This window comes from Staurois parvus, unplaced genomic scaffold (genome assembly GCF_062004578.1).
Source record: "Staurois parvus isolate SC_StPar_1 unplaced genomic scaffold, SC_StPar_1.0 ptg000090l, whole genome shotgun sequence".
NCBI classification, from domain to species: domain Eukaryota; kingdom Metazoa; phylum Chordata; class Amphibia; order Anura; family Ranidae; genus Staurois; species Staurois parvus.
Window position 1 is genome coordinate 8141112 of NW_028317886.1, and position 21372 is coordinate 8162483.

At 39.3% G+C, this 21372-nt stretch overlaps 1 protein-coding gene across 12 annotated transcripts in view; it reads right to left on the bottom strand.

Annotated features, from left to right (window-relative positions):
- Positions 1–13833: 13833 nt before the first annotated feature.
- RAPGEF2 (Rap guanine nucleotide exchange factor 2) overlaps positions 13834–21372 on the bottom strand; it is a 391597-nt gene continuing 384058 nt past the window's right edge. For 9 of the 12 annotated variants that reach the window (XM_089670385.1, XM_089670388.1, XM_089670380.1 and 6 more), the window contains 2 exons: positions 18686–19006; positions 13834–15539 (listed from right to left, as the gene is read on the bottom strand). In XM_089670385.1, the coding sequence (XP_089526511.1) occupies positions 15514–15539; positions 18686–19006 (347 nt within the window). In that variant the 3' untranslated portion in view covers positions 13834–15513. The remainder of the gene's footprint in view (positions 15540–18685; positions 19007–21372) is intronic. The other 3 variants (XM_089670389.1, XM_089670384.1, XM_089670382.1) reach the window with 1 other exon arrangement.

Here is a 21372-nt window from a genome sequence, read left to right on the forward strand (position 1 = left end):
AATCCAGTGGAGCATCTGTGGGATGTTCTAGGAAAACAAGTCTGGTCCAAGGAGGCCCCACCTCACAACTTAAAGGATTTGCTTCTGACTGTTACAAGTATTAGTTCATATACAGTATTAGCTTTCTTTTTTGTTTCTGTTCTAGTAATGCACTCTTTGTAACAAAAAACTGCTGCATACACCCTACTTTTTAATTACAAGCAGCATTGGTCTTTTCCCTACCAATGGATACAAAGTTAATCTACTGTAATAAATCAGTGCCCTTCTGCTATACTACAAGTGCTATTAAAGGCATTTTTTAAAATAACCAACATGTTATACTTACCTGCTCTGTGCAGTGGTTTTGCACAGAGCAGCCCCGATCCTCCTCTTCTCGGGTTTCTTACCAGTGCTAATGGCCCCTCATTCCTGCTTAGTGCCCCCAGAGCAAGCAACTTGTTATGGGGGCACCCAAGCAAGCTCGCACCCGAGGTGCTGCTCTGCATGTCCATTCACATACAGAGCCACACTCGGACCTGCCCTGCCTCCCTTCTCTCCTCATTGCCTCACTGCAGCCTGTGATTGACAGCAGCTTGAGCCAATGGATCCCGCTGCTGTCTCAGCCAATGTGAGAGCGTCCCCCAAGAACAGAATCTCTCATGCTCATCACTGGATCGCAATGGGGCTCAGGTAAGTTTTAGAGGGGGCTGCTGCACACAGAAAGTTCTTTACCTTCATGCATAGAATGCATGAAGGTTAAAAAACCTTGAGCCTTTAGAACCACTTTCAGACATGCGTTGTCAGCTTGAACACAAATCACCAGATGCCCTTCGCTTGCCATTTATTTAAACACTACACATGCAGAGTGCGCCTAACAGCACAATAAAAAGCAGCAGGTGAGACGGATCACAGTTGTTTAAAGGTAACCTGGACTTCTGTCTAAATGGTCTCAGCTTGGTGAGAAATCTGTATACAAGTTGCTTCTGTTACAAAGGTTCTGATGCAACTGTGATCTCCTTTATAAACATCAACTTTATTCCCTAATTATCTTTTTTCTCTTTGGTTATATATAGTTATTTTTCATTTTTACCATTTCTTTTAGAAACATGAAAGTTTAACAATACTTACTAACAAATATCATTGTAGACATACAATATGAACAATGAAATAATAAAAAGATTTTTAATTATACCTAGTACTTTTTATTATCCTTCTATAATGAATCATATGTATTGTTTTATAGTAATTTATGCTGATATTTTATACTACAGAACTTGGTGTTTATGATTAAGACATTGTTCTAATTTGTGTGGAGATTTATAGAATTACTTATATAGTGTATTTTATGTTAAAACTTTTTCTATATATTTAACAGTCTGTTGGACTGTTCCTCCAACCTTCATGTGAATTTAGAGATTAATTATATTTTAAATATATAGTTATTTGATTACTTGAATTTGATAACTATTGTAAGATATATCATATATACTGTACATACACATATATTTTTTTTTTTTATCATTGGCCACTTCCTCAGGATGGTACATAAAACAAAGTGCCACAAAATGCATTAATGGTGTTTTTATAATATTCTGTGGGCAATAAATATCACATTTATGAAGAATCCACTACTCGGCCTTTCTTTTACATCAAAGCACCTCTACTACTAACACCATTCTCCCATCTTTTGGAGCTCAAACATTTCTTGCTTTGAATATGCAATCCAGGGACAGCAGTGCATAAGATTGTCTGAATCACCCCTCTGAACATTGAGTGTGGCCACTTTTTTGCACAGGGACAGCTATATTCCCTGCAGGCTTTCACCCTAGGTTATGCAAAAAAAAAAAAAGTAAAAAATTGAGTATGCCATCCTAGACTCCTGTGAATACAAATAATATGTGTATGTGATAAATGTGTACAGCCTGCTATAGCACTAGGTAAGTGTTTCACATCCACAGAAAACTTGCATTGTTTTTTTTTCACAAGTGTTGGAGAATAGTCTTTTTTTTCCAGAATAGCACTGCACTAGTTTATATATTTATGCAAGAACATAATTTGATCACACAATAATATACAAACGTAGCAAGTAAAAATTAGAATATTAAGTGTTCTTTAATAAACATTCAAATCATCACCTTTCTCATCTCATGCGTGCTGAAACATGCAATGAAACAGAGAATCCAAAGTTTGTGAAGTGCAAAACAGTGATAATATGAGACAGTAAAACCTCTTGTTAGCATTCAAACTCCTTTTGAAGCTACTTCTTATGAGAGTGTGGGAATAAGTTCTCAGCTATGTTTGTACCATTTAATTTAGGTTTCTGTATTGTGTATATTAGGTTTTTTTTTCTGTGTAGTCATTTTCAAAGTGTACACCAGATGGAGCAGTGCCCCCAGATCCTAGTGAGATCGCTCATTACACAATGTTTACTGGGTTCCATGGTATCGTAATTGGACAATACTGCTGATGATAATAATGCTGATGCAAGTTCTGAGATGTAAGGTAGTTCATCATCACTGTATCTCCCATATGCTTTCTTGCTGCATTGATTATTGCATTCTGCTCATTGTTTATTTATTATAGGTACTTGTAAAGCGCTGCGTAAATTGATGGCACTATATATGTCTATATATTGTAAATTCGCATTAGTCCCTAACCCTTAAGGAGCATATAATCTAAGGTCCCTAACTTACCTTCATACATACACAATTCAACCTGGTAGGTTAATTGGCTCCTGTCTAAATTGGTTCTAGTATGTGTAAGTGTTTTATTTAGCATGAATAGTGACTTATTAGATATGCAGTGAACACTATGGTTTCGGCTTTTTGTGTTTTTTTTTACATGGGGTCATGCTGCATGAAGTGGAAAAGTGAACCCTATCTTACCATCGTGCCTACCTTTCATGGAGCTGGATGTGAGAAGTGCATCTTTCTTTATAACAAAGTGCAATTAGATCTCGTATAAGAACATGATTTTTCACAAGGAGTTTGTATGGCAACAAAAGGTTTTGCTGTCTCATATTATCACTGTTTGTGCAGTGCCTCATGCAAACAATCATATACAAACAAAACATTATAAATAATATACATTTCTTAAACAGTAATTGGAACTTGTCTGTGCACACAAAAAACATAAAGCAATAAAATTTCCAGTTTGTGATCTGTGCCTTAATAATACATTGGTATCCTCTACTTTGATAAAATGACTATACCACATGCAGATATAACCATTGGTGTCACTTCTCCTTCACCAATATGAACTCACCAAACAAGCTGCAGGTAAAAACAGCAGAGACAGCATGTGATATAAATCAACTTCAAGCTCTCTATGGTAATCACCAGCAGTTTTCACTCCTCACCACCAGGGGGCAATGGTCTGAGCAGGATGCGGCATGGCTGCCATCCCGAAAATCAGAAGCAATGGTGTAAGGTCAGCATGTCACCCAACATTGTTTTATGCAAAAGCATGTCTTCAGGGGATTCACCTATGCTGACATCACACATTCACCTCCTTGAACAGCCTGTTATACAGTGACAAATGAATACAGAAACTAGTGGCACCCAGAGACCATGGCTACTCAGTAAACCCTGACAGCTCTGACCACATCCAAGCACTGTAGAACAATTTCTTTATGTTTTGGAGCAGGACATAGGGAAGGAAAAAAACATGTTTTCATAGAGGTAGAATAAAGAGATCAGCTTAGGTACAAATGAGGGTCTGGTCTCATGACTACCTTGGCTCTGTGCAAAACAAGAAATGTCTTTTTACGAATAGCTTATATCTTGAACCTAACAGACATAACTGGCCACCAGCAAAGCAACTTTACATGTAAGGTCTTCCAGTGAACGGTCTCTACTTCAGAGATCCCCCTTTGAACGAATTAAAGAGCACCTGGATGAAAGCCTAAGGTAACACAGGAGGTTGAATTGGGGGGTTTATGTGAGCAACTCCTGAGGAAAGCCTTGCTTAGAGATTGCAAGGTAGGGGGTTTCTGAAAGAGAATAAGGAAGAAGGCTGACCCTTGAAGGAACTCAGGGCCAGATGTTTGTCAAAACCAGATGGAAGAATGGCCAAAATACAAGTGATATGAGTTTATTCCTTGTGGTTCTCCTGTCCTTGTTCCTAGCAAAGTTAGAGATACCTTTATCTTATAGGACCTGGGTTTCAAGAGACATGTTGTTAATGGCAACAAATGAAAAACCCTATGGAACAAAATGCCTTTGGCCAGTAAGTCTAGTGTGTTTGGAAGATGGCAAGGCTCTTCTGCCAGGAGTCTGAGTATTTCTGTGTACCATGTCCTTCCAGGATAATCTGGTGCAATGAGAATCACCATAACCCTTTTCTCTTCTATCTCACACAGCAGTCGAGGATATTCATCAAAGGAAAAACATCAATAAGTCTGAATTGAGACCAAAGTTTCAGGAACACACTGGCAATTATGCAGCTAAAGTCTCTAAGTGCACAAAAAATGCACATGCGCAGTCCTGCGGGTGCCTGTCCAGTGGTGCAGAGGCACACACATATGCACACGCGTAGGTGTGCACGCATTCACCATTGATCCTATCGCTAAGTGGCCTATATAAGTGCAGCAGCTGCACTAGCTCGTTGCTGTCTGATCTGCAGCCCCCCTTTATTCCTGTGCTTGATACCTGTGATTGACCCAGTTTGTCTTGACATTGCTTGAACGCTACCTGCACTGACCTTGGCTTGTCTCCTAGATTCTGCTCCTGCCTCGATCTGATCTGCCCCAACCATTGCTGACATTGGCCTGTGACCTGACTTCACTTCTGCCTGTCATCAATTCCTGATCTGCCCATCTGTTACTGACCCGGCTCGTCTGACTCTTCATCCTGCTCTGCTGTGCCACCTGCCTGCTGCCAGCCTCCCCTGCTGCACCATCTGCTGCCAGCCTGGTTTGGGCCAATACTCCGGACAGTGTGAGGGCTGGAGAGCATGCTGAAATATTCAAGGAACTGAATTGTCTGCTGCCTTCTCTACTCCTGTCATCCATCCAGCAAGATGTCAGCTACTTCCGCATAGACACAGACTACCAGATTGCTCAAGCACTCATACCCAGTAGTGCTCTTGTGGTTGCTGTTTCACCCTCAGTGGCCCTTGAGCCGTAGCTGTATGAGAGGCCTTCCTCTGCATGTCAGGCTCACTAACGTGGTACGTGACACAAGGGGGTTTATTTACTAAAGCTGGAGAGTCCAAAATCAGACTCTCTTCTGCATAGAAACCAATCAGCTTCTAACCTCAGCTTGTTCAATGAAACCTGGAAGCTGATTGGTTTCTATGCAGAAGGGAGTCTGATTTTGGACTCTCCAGCTTTAGTAAATAAACCCCAAGGGGGTTTATTTACTAAAGCTGGAGAGTCCAAAATCAGACTCCCTTCTGCATAGAAACCAATCAGCTTCTAACCTCAGCTTGTTCAATGAAGCTTTGGCAATGAAACCTGGAAGCTGATTGGTTTCTATGCAGAAGGGAGTCTGATTTTGGACTCTCCAGCTTTAGTAAATAAACCCCAAGGAGTCAACAAAGCATCTACTGTGAAGGCCATAGTATTGCTGGCCTTGGCTATAAATCTGTTCAGTATTTTGTTAAACCTAACGACCAGGATGTCTACATCTTGTGTCACTTCACCAATGACAAAGAGTCAGTTTGGTGGCTCTCAATTTCAAAATGTAATAGGAAGTCTTGACTCCTCTAGGGACAGTTTCCTGGACAATTTTAGAGTTGAAAACTCCCCCCACCAAGCCTGTGAGGCTAGCACCCATTCTTACCACATTCCAAGTTATGTGAAGAAATTACTTTCCCAATTTCAGAGCAGAACTGGAGATTCATCACTCCGGGGACAGATAGAAGCATCGGACAATCCAGTGATTTGATTTACTTGTTTCACATCATGAAGCCTGAAGTGAAACTGGGAAAAGGGAAACACCCTGAAGGAGACTCTCATGAGACCTAGAGCCCACATGTAGTAGTGAACTGAGAGATGTCTTTTGAATCTGGAGGAAAGATTTGACTTGGGCCAATACTCCGGATGGTGTGAGGGCTGGAGAGCATGCTGAAATATTCAAGGAACTGAATTGTCCTTTGGACATTGGCAGATTGAGTACCCTGTGTGTCTAGACAACCTGTGAATGCCCTGGGTCCACAGAACAGCCAGGAGCAGGGCAAGCACTTTTTTGAACACTCAAAGTGCTAAGGAGAACCCGAATGGTAGTCCTACAAATTGGGGCATAATGGTGTGTTCATGTTCTGGAAAAATGGGAAATTCTAGATCATTGATGTCAAACTGGCGGCCCTCCAGTTGTTGCAAAACTACAAGTCCCATCATGCCTCTGACTTGAGTCATGCTTGTAACTGTCAATCTTGCAATGCCTCATGGGACTTGTAGTTTGGCAACAGCTGTTGGGCTGCCAGTTTGACACTCGTGGTATAGATGGACATTGTATACGTCTATTGATGCCAGAAAACCCCTTCATCTGACAAAAGCAATTACAGATCTTTCCAATTCCATCCACAATTTGGGTTCACAAAGTCATCTGTTTAGAGATTTAGTCCAGTATTGGGCAAATACTCTAGTCTATTTGGATTTGGACAGAAAATAGGTTTGAATGGAAACTTTGAAATTCCAAGGGAACTACCTTTACTCTAGTAATTTCCTTGATGAATGAATCAATGGATTCCCTGAATATTATTATACAGGATTATACAGGATTTATATAGCAGCAACAGTTTGCTCAGCACGGAGACAATACAGCAACAATACAAGAGGGTTAGGAGGGCCCTTCTCCTTGGAGCTTAAAATCTAAGAGGGAGGGGCTAGTGGTACAAAAGGTAGTAACTGGGGGGGATGGACCGGAGTAGAAGATTCCATTATTAGCTGAGGGCAGGATAGGCTTCCCTGAAGAGATAGGTTTTCAGAGATCGCCTGAGCAGAATAGGCGATAGTCTGATAAATTGGGGTAGAGAGTTCCAGAGGATGAAGGAAGCTCTGGAGAAGTCCTGGAGAGGAGCATGGGAGGAGGAGACAAGGGAGCTCGAGAGCAGGAGGTCGTAATAATCATCATCTCTCCGAGATGAGAAAGAGGGCCCCTTTTCAGTATAAAGTATGTAGGTATAGGACACACCCCTCTGATGCCCCCAGTTATGTGGAGCATGAAGACTTGATATGTAAAAAAAATACTCATTAAAAACACATGATTTTATTGCACCCCTACTTTTTTTTATACTGGCTTTTCAAGCTAACAAATGAAATAATTTGTTGGCCGGGATAAAAGGTTTATTGTAGTATAACACTTCTGGTAACTAAATATTACATTTCTTTATTGATATCCAAACATCCAACCTAAAAGAGGGAAAAACGAGGAAGAAAGGGACAAAGGGATTTGGTATCAAGATTATACTTGGAATGGTCTATGGACCATTGGTTGTATTTGTTTTAACGTTTAAGTTATTGCTTCTTTATTATTTTACAAACTATTTACTATTTACATCACTCCACAATCAAATAATCTTGCTGCTCCTTGGAGCTTACAATCTAGAAGCATTTGCCATCAAAAGGCATACATAGAAGACAATTCTTACAAGCAGGTTCAGCACATCAAGCTTTTATCCACAACATCCTTGCGCATATGTGTAGAAAAAGGGACATTCCATAGACTTGGTGAATTACAAACACAAAAAATAAGACTGAGGACATTGGCTGCAATTGTTCTAAAAGAGAATGGTCCTCAAAGACAGGCTCCTGGTCTATATTCATTTGTCCCATCCATTTAGCAGTAGTCTGGCAAATAAACAACTGCTTGTGGTAGTGCTGAACCTGCAAGGGAAAAGGGGACCTTTAGGAGGCCTTTTAGAACAAAAGCAGGGGTTGTATGAACGTAAACTAGGTGCAGGTTAATTACATGAAGTTAGTCTGCATATAACCTATGATCTACAATTTATGGTAAAAACAAGTATTTTATTAAAAAAAAAAAAAAAAGTTCCAGTTTAAAATGCACAGTGCTTTTGCATTCAAGAGTTTCCATCTACTTTCATCAATAGTGCCCTGTTTTGTTTTGGTATTGCAGGGAGCAGGTGAGCTGTAATCAGCCTAAATCAAGGGTGGGCAACTGTGGCCCTCCAGCTGTTGGTGAACTACAAGTCCCATCATGTCTCCAGCTGTTGGTGAACTACAAGTCCCATCACAAGCCTTTGGGAGTCATGCTTGTAACTGTTTTGCAATGCCTCATGGGACTTGTAGTTCCACAACAGCTGGAGGGCCACAGTTGCCCACCCCTGGCCTAAATGATTTATTTTTTTTTACTTAACATATTAATTGCCTCTGCCATCCACTGATGGTATGAAGGGTACTAAGAAAGAGAAATCCGACAGCCATCAGGCAGAAAAAGTAGCAAAAAAAATTCACTTAAATGAAAGTAAAATTGGGTGGAAGGAGAGAGTATCGCTATGGATGCGTAAAAAGATCTGTGTGCCAAATATGGTTTAACACAACAGGATTTTAAATTGAAAGCAAATCCACATGGCCCAAGTTTGGATGAACCTCTCTGGCGTAGCATACACTTTTACCTATACATTTTCCGGACACATTATGGTAACCATTTCAGTAACTTATTTGGCCAACGTGAATTCTAGTTGAAAGATGTCTGCCCTGGCTGGTTTAGGACAAAAACACACAATTCATTGATGTTAGTGAGTTGCATTTCAGTAACTAAATGTCCTCATGCATACTGGGCTTAAAAAATGCAGCTTTTCAAAGCATCCTGTAAAAGCACCTTTATGTAAGCCTATGTGTCCATGCACACAGAGGCATTTACAGGCTGAAATAAAACTCTAAAAAGGCATTCAGAAGAGGAGCAGAAAAAAAAACCCACTAGATGCGTCTAGCGATTGAGCATTAATGCATTCCACTGGCCAGAATAAATTAATATTAAAATTAATAAAAACTAAACATGCTTACATCTGTGTGCATTACACAGCTTTTCCTCCTGCTAAGGAGTTCTGGTGTTCAGAGGGTCTAAACAGATGCCCTGTGTGGAGGAGGCCTATAGAGGGTAAAGAAAAGAATCACCCCCCCCCTTCCCCCTAATAATCACATTTTTGTTGCTATGCAGTCTGAAATGAGGTTTTTGTTTTATCCAGCTGTATTTACCTTAGAACTTCCAAGTGAAAGTTATAACACCAGATCACATTAAAAGAAAAAAAAAATCACTGAGCTTGAAAAAGGATCATCTCCTTTGTGTCAGTATTTTGTTGAACCACCTTTTGCTTTAATTACAGCCTTTAGTCTGTTGGGATATGCCTCTACTAACTTTGCACATCTAGACTTTGAAATATCTGCCCACACTTCTTTGCAGAACTGCTCAGGTTCAGTGAAATTTGATGGTGACCGTTTGTGGACTGCAGACTTAAACCCCATTGAAAATCAGTGGAATGACTAAGTCTGGGCTCTGGAGAATAAGATGAATGCCCTTGCAAGGCCTAGTCAACCACTGAGAGTCATTTTTGCTGTGTACTTTGGGTCATGTCAGAAGGTAAACCTTCTTCCCATTGACAACTTTCCAGCAGAGGGCAGCAGATTTTCCTCAAGAATTTGACGGTATTTTGCCCCATCTATTTTTCCTTCCATCCTCACAAGTGCTCCAGTAAAACACCCCCATAACAGGATATTCCCACCTCCGTGCTTTACTGTAGGAATTATGTTATTTAGATGGTGAACTGTATTTGATTTCTGACAGACATGTTTTAGTCTCATCTGACCATAACACCTTTTGCCATGTGGCCTCAGAATCTTCAAAGTCTGTTTTGGCAAAGCTCAGTCATTATTGCATGTGGCCTATCTTGAGGAGCGTCTTTTTTCTTGCAACTCTCCCATGCCAGCAACATTTGTGGAGAAATTGTGATATTGTTTTCACATGCACACAATGACCACTCTTTTCATAAATTCCTGCAACTGCTGTAGACCTCTTGGTAGCCTCTCTGACCAGTTTCCTCCTGGCTCTTTCATTCATTTTGGAGCAACGTCCGGATCCAGAGAGGGCCTGTGTTGTACCAAATACCTTGCACTTTTTAACAATAGACTTCACTGTGCTTCTAGGCATTGATAAAGTCTTTGAAATTATTTTTGTATCGCCTGACTTGTGCCTGTCCACAACTTTATCCCGGAGATCTTTTGACAATGTCTTGCCATCCATTATTGATTGTTTGCTTCAATTGCACTACCAGGAACTGAAATTCTCCAGGAAAGCTCTTTTCATGTTGAACTAAATAAAATGACCACAGCTGATCCCAGTTGAAAGTCCAGTGGTTTTGTGTGCCATTGAGAAGGTGATTAGCTACACCTGACTGAGTTTTAAGTCATTTTTAGGAGGAGTGTGGTCCTTTTTTCAAACTCAGTGATTCTGTTTTTGAATTTTTATTTTTTTATGACATTTTGGTTCATTTCAGGCTGCAAAGCAACAAAATGTGACTATTTTAAAGGGGGTGATTCTTTTCAATACCCACTGTATATTTGAAAGATTGTGTCCCATATTTGCTTAACTCTTACCACAAATAAGATCACTTGGGACATTTATAGCACCTTGACAGGACATTGAACTATGTCCTGTATTTTATGTGAAAGTGAGTTTTAGTCAAAATAGGTACTCTTCTGTACTATCATCTGAAGTGGGAGAGCTTTCTGTTTCCTCTTACTGCCACTTGATGTGTTGGATGCAAAATTTGTAATGAGGTAGGCATGCTAAGTTGCTCTTATAGGGTGTAGTATTACTCAATATTTTGTCGGTAAGCCAATTAGGAGATTGTAGTAGAGGGCTGTGAAGATTGGCATTATGAAATAGAGGGTAAATGATTGTGAGGACTTGAGCAAGTCAACACAAAGATGAGTGATTCCAGGAATTTAAAGGAGAAGTCAGCTTGGGGAAGTGCTTTGTTATCACACACAGTTAAGAATTTTTGAAAGCATTTTATCCCATAATAAGAGCAGATGTTGAGTTAGGATATTGCCGATTGCTTTATCTGGAACCTTAGTTGTACCTAAAAGACAAAGGTAACAAATGAAACAGTGATGCAATTTTTTTGCACATTATACCTTTTGACTTACAAGCAAATCTAAATGCATATAAATGAGGTACAGTGACTTTTGGGGATTGAGGTACATGAGTTTATTCCCCTAGTAAAATTAGGCAAATCTATAAATAAAAAAAGTCTTAAAGCAGAAGTATGGAGATATTTACCTCCATGGTGCTGCATCAATCTGATGCTGCAGCTGCCCCCTGCTGGCTCTAAGCATGAGAATTGAGCGATCACATGACTGATCGCTCAGTTCCCGGTTCACTTGGAGCTGAGAGCAGTGACTGTTATCACCGCTCTCTGCTCTGCCCCTCCAGAGCTCATTGGAGTACTGGGTTAAGGAAGGGGTGGGAGCAACTGGCCCCACCTTTCAGCTCCACATTTAGAGGCTGAGCTAGCTGCTGATCAAGCTAAAGCCCACTGTTGGCTAATTCTGGGTCACAGGAGAGCAAAAGTAAGTGCGCTCCTGTGACCCAGAAGAGAAGTATGGCCAAAAAAAAAAAGCTTTCACCATACATCTTTTAACTTTATAAGGCAGCCATGTTAATCTAGGTGTTCTCTACACAGGTACATTCCAAGCTCATCCAGATATACAAGACGTCTCAACATTTCTTTTATGCCTGCTACTACTGAGGAGAACACCTACCCCTAAACACTGTTCAGATGGTAGTAAAAATCATGAGATTGAAGCCAAATTTAATGAAAATTTGACTAGGAACACTGAATGTGCACAAAAATACTGTAAAAACACAAACAATATTGTAGAAGATTAGTAAGGTGCAATCATTATTGAAAAATAAAATAGAACATACTGGTGCAAATTATAAGTATGGAACATACTACAGTGTGATAAATGGGGATGCAATTTGTGTCAATCTGAAGGGAACCTTTAAAGACTATGTTCAATTTTAAGACCATGTTACAGTCATAATATTATTTTTATTATGTTGAAAAGGGGATGCTTTTATTATACTCACCTGATCAATCTCAATTTTGTAATATGAACAGCTGCAGATCCAGCAACACATGAACTGGCTAGTAAATGCATGGATTAAGTTTAATACAGAAAACGTTACATCCTGCTAACAGACTAAGGGGCTGAAACAATATCAGCGTTCAGTGTAATCACCTAAGGAGCACACAGTATGACAACCTGCCTACTAGAATTACTAGCCTTCAAATCAAAGAATTCTAATGCACCCATTCAAAGCACAGGACAACGGAAACACTATTAAGTATGGAGACTGGTCATCACAGAGAAGCAGAGCTCCCTCCCCTACAGGAAGTGTTCTATAGGCTAGAACCCAGCCAGCAAAACTAGGAATTACATAGTTGAAACATCTGTACAGTGACTACTGCATACATGTCACAAGAACCCCCAAAGCCTACACCAAATATGTAAAGAGGAATAAAAATTTTCTAGAGATATCACCCATATCGTCCACTTTACTCCTCCCAAGACATCTTACGCTTTAGCTCCTTTGTTGCCTCCTCCCATGCTCACCTCCAGGACTTCTGTAGAACCTTAATGTGCCTGCGTGGGTTTCCTCCCACACTCCAAAGACATGTTGGTAGGTTAATTGGATCCTGTCTAAATTGGCCTTAGTATGTGTATGTATGAAAGAAAGTTTTGGACTTTAGACTGTACGCCCCTTGAGGGTTAGGGACTGATGTGAATGTACAATATATATGTAGAGCGCTACATAAATTGACATCGCTATATAAGTACCTGAAATAAAGAACCTCTCCCATCCTCTGGAACCTCCCCCTTCCTTTAGATTGTAAGCTCCACAAGCAGGGCCCTCCTATTTCCTTCGTATTGTAATTGTACGGTCTTCCCTTAATACTGTAAAGTGATATAAACTGTTGCTGCAATATAAATCCAGTATAATAATAATCATCCCCTTCTTTTTGACTGTTTTTGCTTGCAGCTCTTCAGAAGAGGAACAAGTTACCTCCCAGGTTTGCAGTCATGGAGGATGACACCTTATGCACTACACAGCAATTATAAAAAGATATGTTGCAAGAGACTGAAGATACAGCTATCCTATTCATTTTTAACATAAAGGCCAGCACAGATGTTTATAAAAGTCTTGATATGTGCACATTAGTCAAGGTCTGTAGAACAATTAATTAGGAAAAGGGATACATATGTATGTAAAAATAGTATATCACCTTCTTTTGTCTACCTGAGAGAGCTTGCTTTTTGATCTGGTGACTATTGCTATGGATCACAATGCAGCTTTGTCATCAGCATTACTTGCAAAAAATTTTTTTTCAAAATCAAAGTGTTATAAAGTTATGCAGGCAATAGACGGGTCGTTTATCGGCCAATATTCATGCCATTAGTGGGGCCCGCCTGTCGGCCGTTTTTCGTCGATCTTTAAATTTATTTTTATCGGTCATGCTGGAAAATCCACGAAAAACGGCCGTTTTTTGTGGACATTTGTGGCAACATCGGCAATGGGGCCAACCGATTTTTCGTTTATCGGTCGAAAATTAGGCCGATAAACGGCCCGTCTACGGCCTGCCTTAGGGGTGAAAGAAAGCTTGTGAAAAAATTATGAGAGGCATACAGATAACAGACTAACTCCATCTAAAACGTTTCATTCATCAAAGACAATGGGAACGGCATAGAATCTTTCTCTGGCTTTCACTAAATAGGAGATAAGGGGAAATCTCCCCACTGGAAACAAAGAGAAATACACCTGACACAAGTTCCTTGCCTTTGCTACTTAACTAAAAAATAAATTGCGAATGAATCAACTACCAAAGTCTGTTATTATATTTATTTATTCCCCAGCTTTATACAAACTGGATGTAGAAGCATAAACATAGTACATTTCTACCATTTTCAACAAAAATATAACCAATATGTACAATTATTGTATTAAAAATACAAAAGGGATACAGACTCTACCAATGTCTTTCTAAAAGACATACAGGTACAAGTAGTATCAAAAGCATGATGAAATCAACAGTTAGTTGTACATTCTGCACTTGACATCACAGAGCAAACTGAGGTTAGCGGTCCTATATTCTACCGTTATATGATGCTGAGAACGTTTGTGCAATGTGTCACTGAGCTGGGCTTCTGTTTGCTTAGATGCACAAGCTCCATCGCCTACATAAAATTAAAAAAAGCTGGCAAATAAATGTATGTTACATGTAAAATTACATAGGCATAACTGACATTGTGAAGAAGTAAGGTAGACAAAAGCCATGGTAACAGGATAGAGATTCATTAAATAAAGCACTGATGTTATTATAAACAGTGAAAAAACACTGCATTCTGTTTCATTGTTTTCTTTAAAGTTGTATACATACATATATATATATATGTTTAACCACTGATCAATATGATCAGCTTAGCTCAAATGGAAAAAAAAAATAATATTCATAATAATCCAAGATCACAAGTTCCTCATACAGGAGTTTAACTCGGATTGGCAGCCTTCAGATATCCGGAGTCTGTGCAAAGGGAGTAGATGGCGATCTGAGTCATGGAGGTGTGCAATAGCAGCTGTGAGCAGGTAAATGCTACACATTGGTCTTCTCTACAAGTGCAGTGTCCAACAATGGCCAATCTGACCAGTCCGCCTCCCATCTACATGAATGTGCTGCGTCATTACGGATGGCCTAGAAAAAACATGACTATGGTGGATGAAGGTTTCCGTTTTCAGATGAGCAATGAGAGAGTTTGTATTAATAACTACTAATAGCATTTGATGAGAGTCCCAAGCTGCCATCACTTCAATATAATCCAGTTCTTTTTATCAGAATTAAAAATCTCTATATAAACATAAAAATAATTCATAACTTATGTGTGAAATAACACTGTAAGTATCCTGATGTAACAAATAAGCTCTCTGAGCGCAAAGTGTGCACCTCCTTTACTGCAGAGGACTCCTCGCGCATTAAAGGTATTATAGTGTAACAAACGGGACTGTAAACGAAGCTATACGAACTCAAGAATCTGTGCACAGAGGCTTATGAAATGCAATCTCAGCTCAAGTTAAAAAAGGCTGATAAGAAGCACATGACTAGCTTGGCCTACAACAGCAGACAAAGCCAAGAAAGTGAATAAAAGTTAAAACACATTTAAAAATAAAGATGCCCTCATAGTGTGAGGGAGTGTAATCACGGTCGGGGTCATTGCTGATGTGGTAATTGTGGAGTTTGGAATGATAATGTGCAAGGTCCAGCCAGCTACCCTTTGGTGGCAATTTCCTGCACGGTTTCAAGCAACAGCTTTGCCAAGGACAAAAAGTGCCAGAATGATGTTTTCACAGTATTTCACATGCCAGGGAGTGGGACAGAGGGTCTGATGATGCCCAGTGCTGCTTTAAGGCAGAAGACGAGGAAACCGGTCCACAGGCTCCACAGTCATATGGGATGTCCTTTTGTGCTCTCCTTTCAAGGTGGCTTATCCTATTGCAGGGCAAGATGTCATCTTCACACCGCAGATACTTGCTCATCATCTGCCGAAATAAAAAATACAATTACAAAAAAAAGAATTTAGCAATCTTTGCTATCACATGATATAACGTATACACCTTCAAATGCCACTGTTTATTAATCGCTTCAGCAGTAAGGTCTGTAGGTTTTGGACTGCAGAGTGAACATTTAACTGTAAAAGTAATCTGGTCTTAGGGCCATGTCGCACTAATGATCCTGACACTCGTGACAACCCGCCAGCAACAGGATCACTATGAAGAGCAAATACTTGGTTCCACTTGTTGCTCCTTCACTGTCCAAATGAGCAGTGTCGCTCTTTCACTGATAGAAATACTACATAACATCATTATTTGTAACTTCATTGCTCATCTGCAAAGAGAAACAGCATCACATGGCATCAGGTGAGCATTTACTTTGCTCTGCATAGCAAAACTGTAACTGCTGGGTTGTTGACAGGACTGATGGTTATATATGGGGCATACAATGATGCTGAACCATACAAAATGAATGCATTATGATCGTTTTAAAGCTATAGTAATTTTTGTACAATGGACTGCTTGAGTTTTGGCATAAAAAAACATTAACGTAGTTAATCTTATAGGAATCTACTGCAGGTCAGTTTTCATTGCGTATATCAATCTCTCAGCATTGCTCTACTGTTCTATTAAAACATCTTCTAAGCAAACATGTAAATGGTATTACACATAATCATTACATACACTATTTGTCCTGCATTAAATGGCAACTTTCTGACAGTTGTATTTTGCATTATGTTTTGATAAGCTGGGGAGAGGAAGGTTAAAAACACCACAGTGCCCCTACTCTATGCATCAGATGTCACCAGGAGATCTAAGAACGCATACAGAGAGCACATGAATGATAGATCTCTTATTTATTAGTTAATACCAATGAAGTCAGATCAACATTTTACCTGCTGCCAATCACATAACGCACATGTGGTGGCAGGAAGGGTGGACCTTAAAGCAGAACTAAACCCTCCTCATCCTATATAGCCAAAGAAGCTGCTATCTTGACCTGTTTGGTCTGCAGTTGCTGTTGTGCAGCACATGTGACCAGTTATGACACCAGCCATTTGCTTTTGTCCACTTACCCTATAGCTATATTAAAAAAAAAAATACAGGAAGTAAAATGGAGTTTAAAGTTGTTGAAAAAGCCTAAAGGTTTTATTTTACCTTCATGCATTCTAAACATGAAGGAAAAAAAACTTTCAGTATGCAGCTCTCCCCCTCTTCCCCACCTCCTTCTTATGTCCTTATACTTTCCTGAGCCAGATCTCGATCTAGCAATGTGCACAAGACCAGAGGTTCTCTCAGCTCTATCCATCCCCACTGGCTCAAACAGAGCAGTGGGAGCCATTGGCTCCTGCTACTATCAATTACAGCCAGTGAGGAGGGAGCGGGGCAGAGCCCCGTTCTGTGTGTCAACGGATACATGGAGTGTGGCTTGGGAGCATGAATGAGTGCTCCCATAGCAAGCAACTTGCTATGGGGGCACTCAGCAAAGGGGAGGGGCCAGGAGTGCTGATGGGGCACCCGAGGAGGATTGGGGCTGCTCTATGCAATACCACTGCACGCAGCAGGTAAGTATAGACCTGTCTGTTATTTTAAAAAATAAAAACTGAACCTTTAATATCACTATGTTTTCGTCTTAGTTTCACCCCATTATACAGATTGTATGTTGAAAATATTAATATAGTACGTTGAATAGGTTAGGAGGGCAGAGTTTATTAGTGATAAACTATTTAAATAAAGACATTTTATTGCAACGTAAAAATAAACTAATGTGAAAATGCTGGTGTTGCACTTCATTAAGATGATGCTAGGGTTCACTGTTAGCATAGAATTCCATCACATTGGTGGCTCAAAATGGTGCTGTGATTGCATGTATGTCTACCAAGTGTACCTCTTAACTGCACCTGTGCAGGTCAGTCACTCTATGCCTACATGGAGCCTCCCCAACACTACATATATGTGCCCTGACCCACATCTACTGTGCCTTTTATCCTTACTCTCAGCAATGCACCTGTGTATGCTTTCCCCTGCTCTCACTAAAAAGCCAAATACTGCATGAAATCTGCCCAGTTTGTGAAGAACTGGAAAAAATTTGGAAAGTGTCTATACAGAACATAGCTACTGTGTGCTGTGTGAAGGGGTGTGTGTTTTCAGTCGGCTCTCTTAGAGCTCTAACTGCAGCTCCCTGCCGCCTCCTCTGTAATACTGACATATGGAGAAGGATTTTACCTAATATCAGCCCATTTGATAAGATGTAGAAAAGAGAATACTGCAGATAAACAAGTAAAACGCATGTAGGGGGATTTGTTTTATCTCTGTGCATCGAGGCTATTTGCGTCACAGGGTATATGAGAAGGTTTACAACCACTTTAGGTTCCGGTTCACATATATGTGGATTGGGTGTGGGTTGAACCACATCCAATCTGCATGACATGTGAAATAACATTACTTCCTATAGTACCTGTTCACATATGTCTGGTGCACTGGCCGTGCAGATTCAGTGCGGTTTGAAAAAGAGTCATGTATGATTTCTGAGCAGTGCCTTCAGGTTCAGGTGCAGATTACAGGCTATTGACTTCTATGGGAACTGTTTCTGAACTGCATATGTGTGAACAGGATAAAATCCTGACCTATTCCTGTCCTGAACCTAATGTAAACCGAACATGAACAACTGTGTCAAATAGGTGTGAATCCTGAGCTTCAATCCGCACTGTTCATGTGTGAATCAGCTTTTAAAAATATTAACATGTATTTTATGGAATTTTGTTTTATAAAATTAAACTTTTCACATAAAGATTTATCTGTGACTTATAGAGTTATTCACACAAAATATTGTGTGAAGTTATGTACTGTGAACCAATAAGGCCCTGCTGAAGTGTACCAACAATCCAATGTGTTTTTAGGCTGGGCTAATGAGCAGACAGGTGACACAGGTAGCCAGAGAGCTAAAATGTTAATAAAAGAAGTGGTGTCACTGTTTGCCATAAATTGTGAAGGGGTCTGAGAATCCCACAAGTGGTACAAGAAAATTACAAATATTTTGACAAGGAAAACAGTTCACATACTGTAGGTATTTAGCTCTTTAGCTGGGATTCTACCTTAGTAATTCACTTTGAAAGATCAATTAGGGCACTTACCATCATCTTTTGTAACCCCTTGTGCCTGATATATAGCTAGTCGTGGGTCCGCCTCGTTTGGTTTATGCCACTGTGGCTTGTTAACGGTCTTGTTAGAAGGCTGACTGTGTGATGGTGGAGATGTTGCAGGTGCTCCTTCACTGTCACTCCTCCGGGCCATCATCCTGGAACGCTGCAGTGCTACGTTGTAATCTGGTGGCTTTCTGGATAATTGTGGGTGTCCTTCTGCAAAGTCTGCTATAGGAATTCCTACATATCCAGGTGGTGTTGGTGGTGGTTCTCGATATCGGCCTTCTTTCCTTGCTGTGGTAACACAATACACTACCATAAGAGACAATTATTGTCACAACAGAAACGTAACATAAAAAAAAAATAAACGTATTTTCTACTGTACAAATAAAGTACAAATACATTTCAAACAATAAAACAAAAGCAAATGATAAAACACTCAGAGTTGTAATGTAGTAGTAAAAAAAAAAGATTGGTTTACTCTTTTTTAATATATATTTAATAAATATTTTAAAGGAATGTAAATGTTCACAGTATTGAATTGGGGTGGCACACCAACACTAGAGAAGCTAGGGGTGAAGCCCCAAGTCTATAGGGATTCACTGTGCAGGTACGTCCAGTACTGGGGGAATATTTTGCACAGAGAAGGCCTCCAGAGTCATACAGAAGTAAGCATCTGGGTGGGGATTAGAGGGTAAACCTTGTGTAAACAAATATATATACACAAAACCCCAGCGCACAGGAAACACCTCCAAAACTAGAACCCAGGTATTAGATGCTGCTGTGCACAGGAAAAATAAACCAAAAAATGAAAAAACAAAAAACAGCGCAAAATGAACACCTTGCCTTAATCAATTTATAAACTTAAAAGTGAAATAACGAATAATAATAATGTCCAAATCAAAAAACGTAAAAATAATAAATTATAAAAAGAATAAGTCCTTTCTCCCCAAACAAGTGGTGAAACTTTTTTTGAAAAAAACAAATGTCCAGACCAAGATAATGCTTCCACCATTCACCAGTGAAAAAAAACCAAGAGGTATGGTATATACAATTTATATATATTTTTTTATTCTTATTTTCATTTTTTATTTTCATATTTATTTTTATTTACATTTATTTTTGTGTATTTTTATTTTCATTTTTATATTTTTATTTTATTTTTTATTATTTGATCTTTATTTTTATATATTTTTTATTTTAATTTTATATATATATATATATATATATTTATTTTTTTTTTGTATAGTTGTCCTCTCGGATTGTGTATATGCATGCACAAATGAATGCTTATTTATAATATTTTATTTTTTATATTCTATTATTTTTCGTTTGTATATATATATTTTTTTTTTTGTCGTTTATATAAAATTAGGGATTTGGTAATTTTATAATTATCTTTACATTTATTTTTATGGTGTTTTTTCATTCATTGTATATGTCAGATATCATTAGTAATTTAGGGATGTGATCTGGTTAGCTCTAGATATGAATAAAGTTTTTGTGGTGAGCTAATGATTAGATAGATATGTTAGTTATTTGTTTCTGTGAAGCAATCTCACGTGATAGGAGCAGGGGATGACATGTAGTTAATTTTACCTCCTGGGTTGTTTTGACGTATAGGAGAAAAGGGGAGGGACTTTGCATAGCTATTTAAGTGGCTTGAGACTGGAGGTGTGTGTCTTGAGAACGCCCTGTTGGTGGGGCGAAACGTGTTGACGCACTTCCGGTCTGCCGTCCTATGTCATATCCGGTGAGTGGAACGCACGCCGAGCGGTGCGTTCCAAGCGGCCATTTTGATAACTTTTTAGATTGTATCCTGTCATCCCTTGCTGTACCAGGCTGTGAGGTCTCTACAATGCCGTGTGGGAATACTGGATTTTATGTGAGCCTATGGAGGCAATAAAAAGATGCTGTTTATTCATCTGACAAATGTGAGTGATCTGGCATTACTTTTTTTAGCAATACATCAGTATTAGCAGGATTACACTATTTTACATTTCTTTCCCTTGCACTGCTGTGGAGTTTTGAGAGGTTAAGGCAGGAGCCAGTGGAAGAAATCTTTCCCAAGTCCTACATGGTGGAAAGGAGTCCAGGAGGCTTAGAGGGGGCTTAGGATCCCTATACATCTGAAAAGGTGTATTACTCACCTTTATCTAGTGAGTGTGGGTGATACTGTTTTTTTCTCTGGTGTATGGTGGAAGCATTATCTTGGTTTCGACATTTGGTTTTTTCAACATTTTTTTCACCAATTGTTTGGGGAGAAAGGACTTCTTCTTTTTAAAATGTATTATTTTTACATTTTTTGATTTGGACATTATTATTGGTTATTTCACTTTTAAGTTTATAAATTGATTAAGGCAAGGTGTTAATTTGCGCAGTTTTTTGTTTTTTCACTTGTGTAAACAAACAATGCAGAGCTCAATAAAAATCAAACTAATAAACAGAGAAATCCCACTGATGAAAATTATACAATAAGTGAAAAAAGATGATTAATATTTGCACGGTATTAAGGAGTCTGTAATGAAGATCAGATCAAATCAGCCTCACATGCCATGATGAAATCAAGAAACTTCCAAAATAACCAGTGTGACACCATCAACTCGCATGCAAGGCTTACCGGAAGGATTGTGACCCCCTATTAAGAGTGGTCAAACAGCACTCTTTAACAAGATATT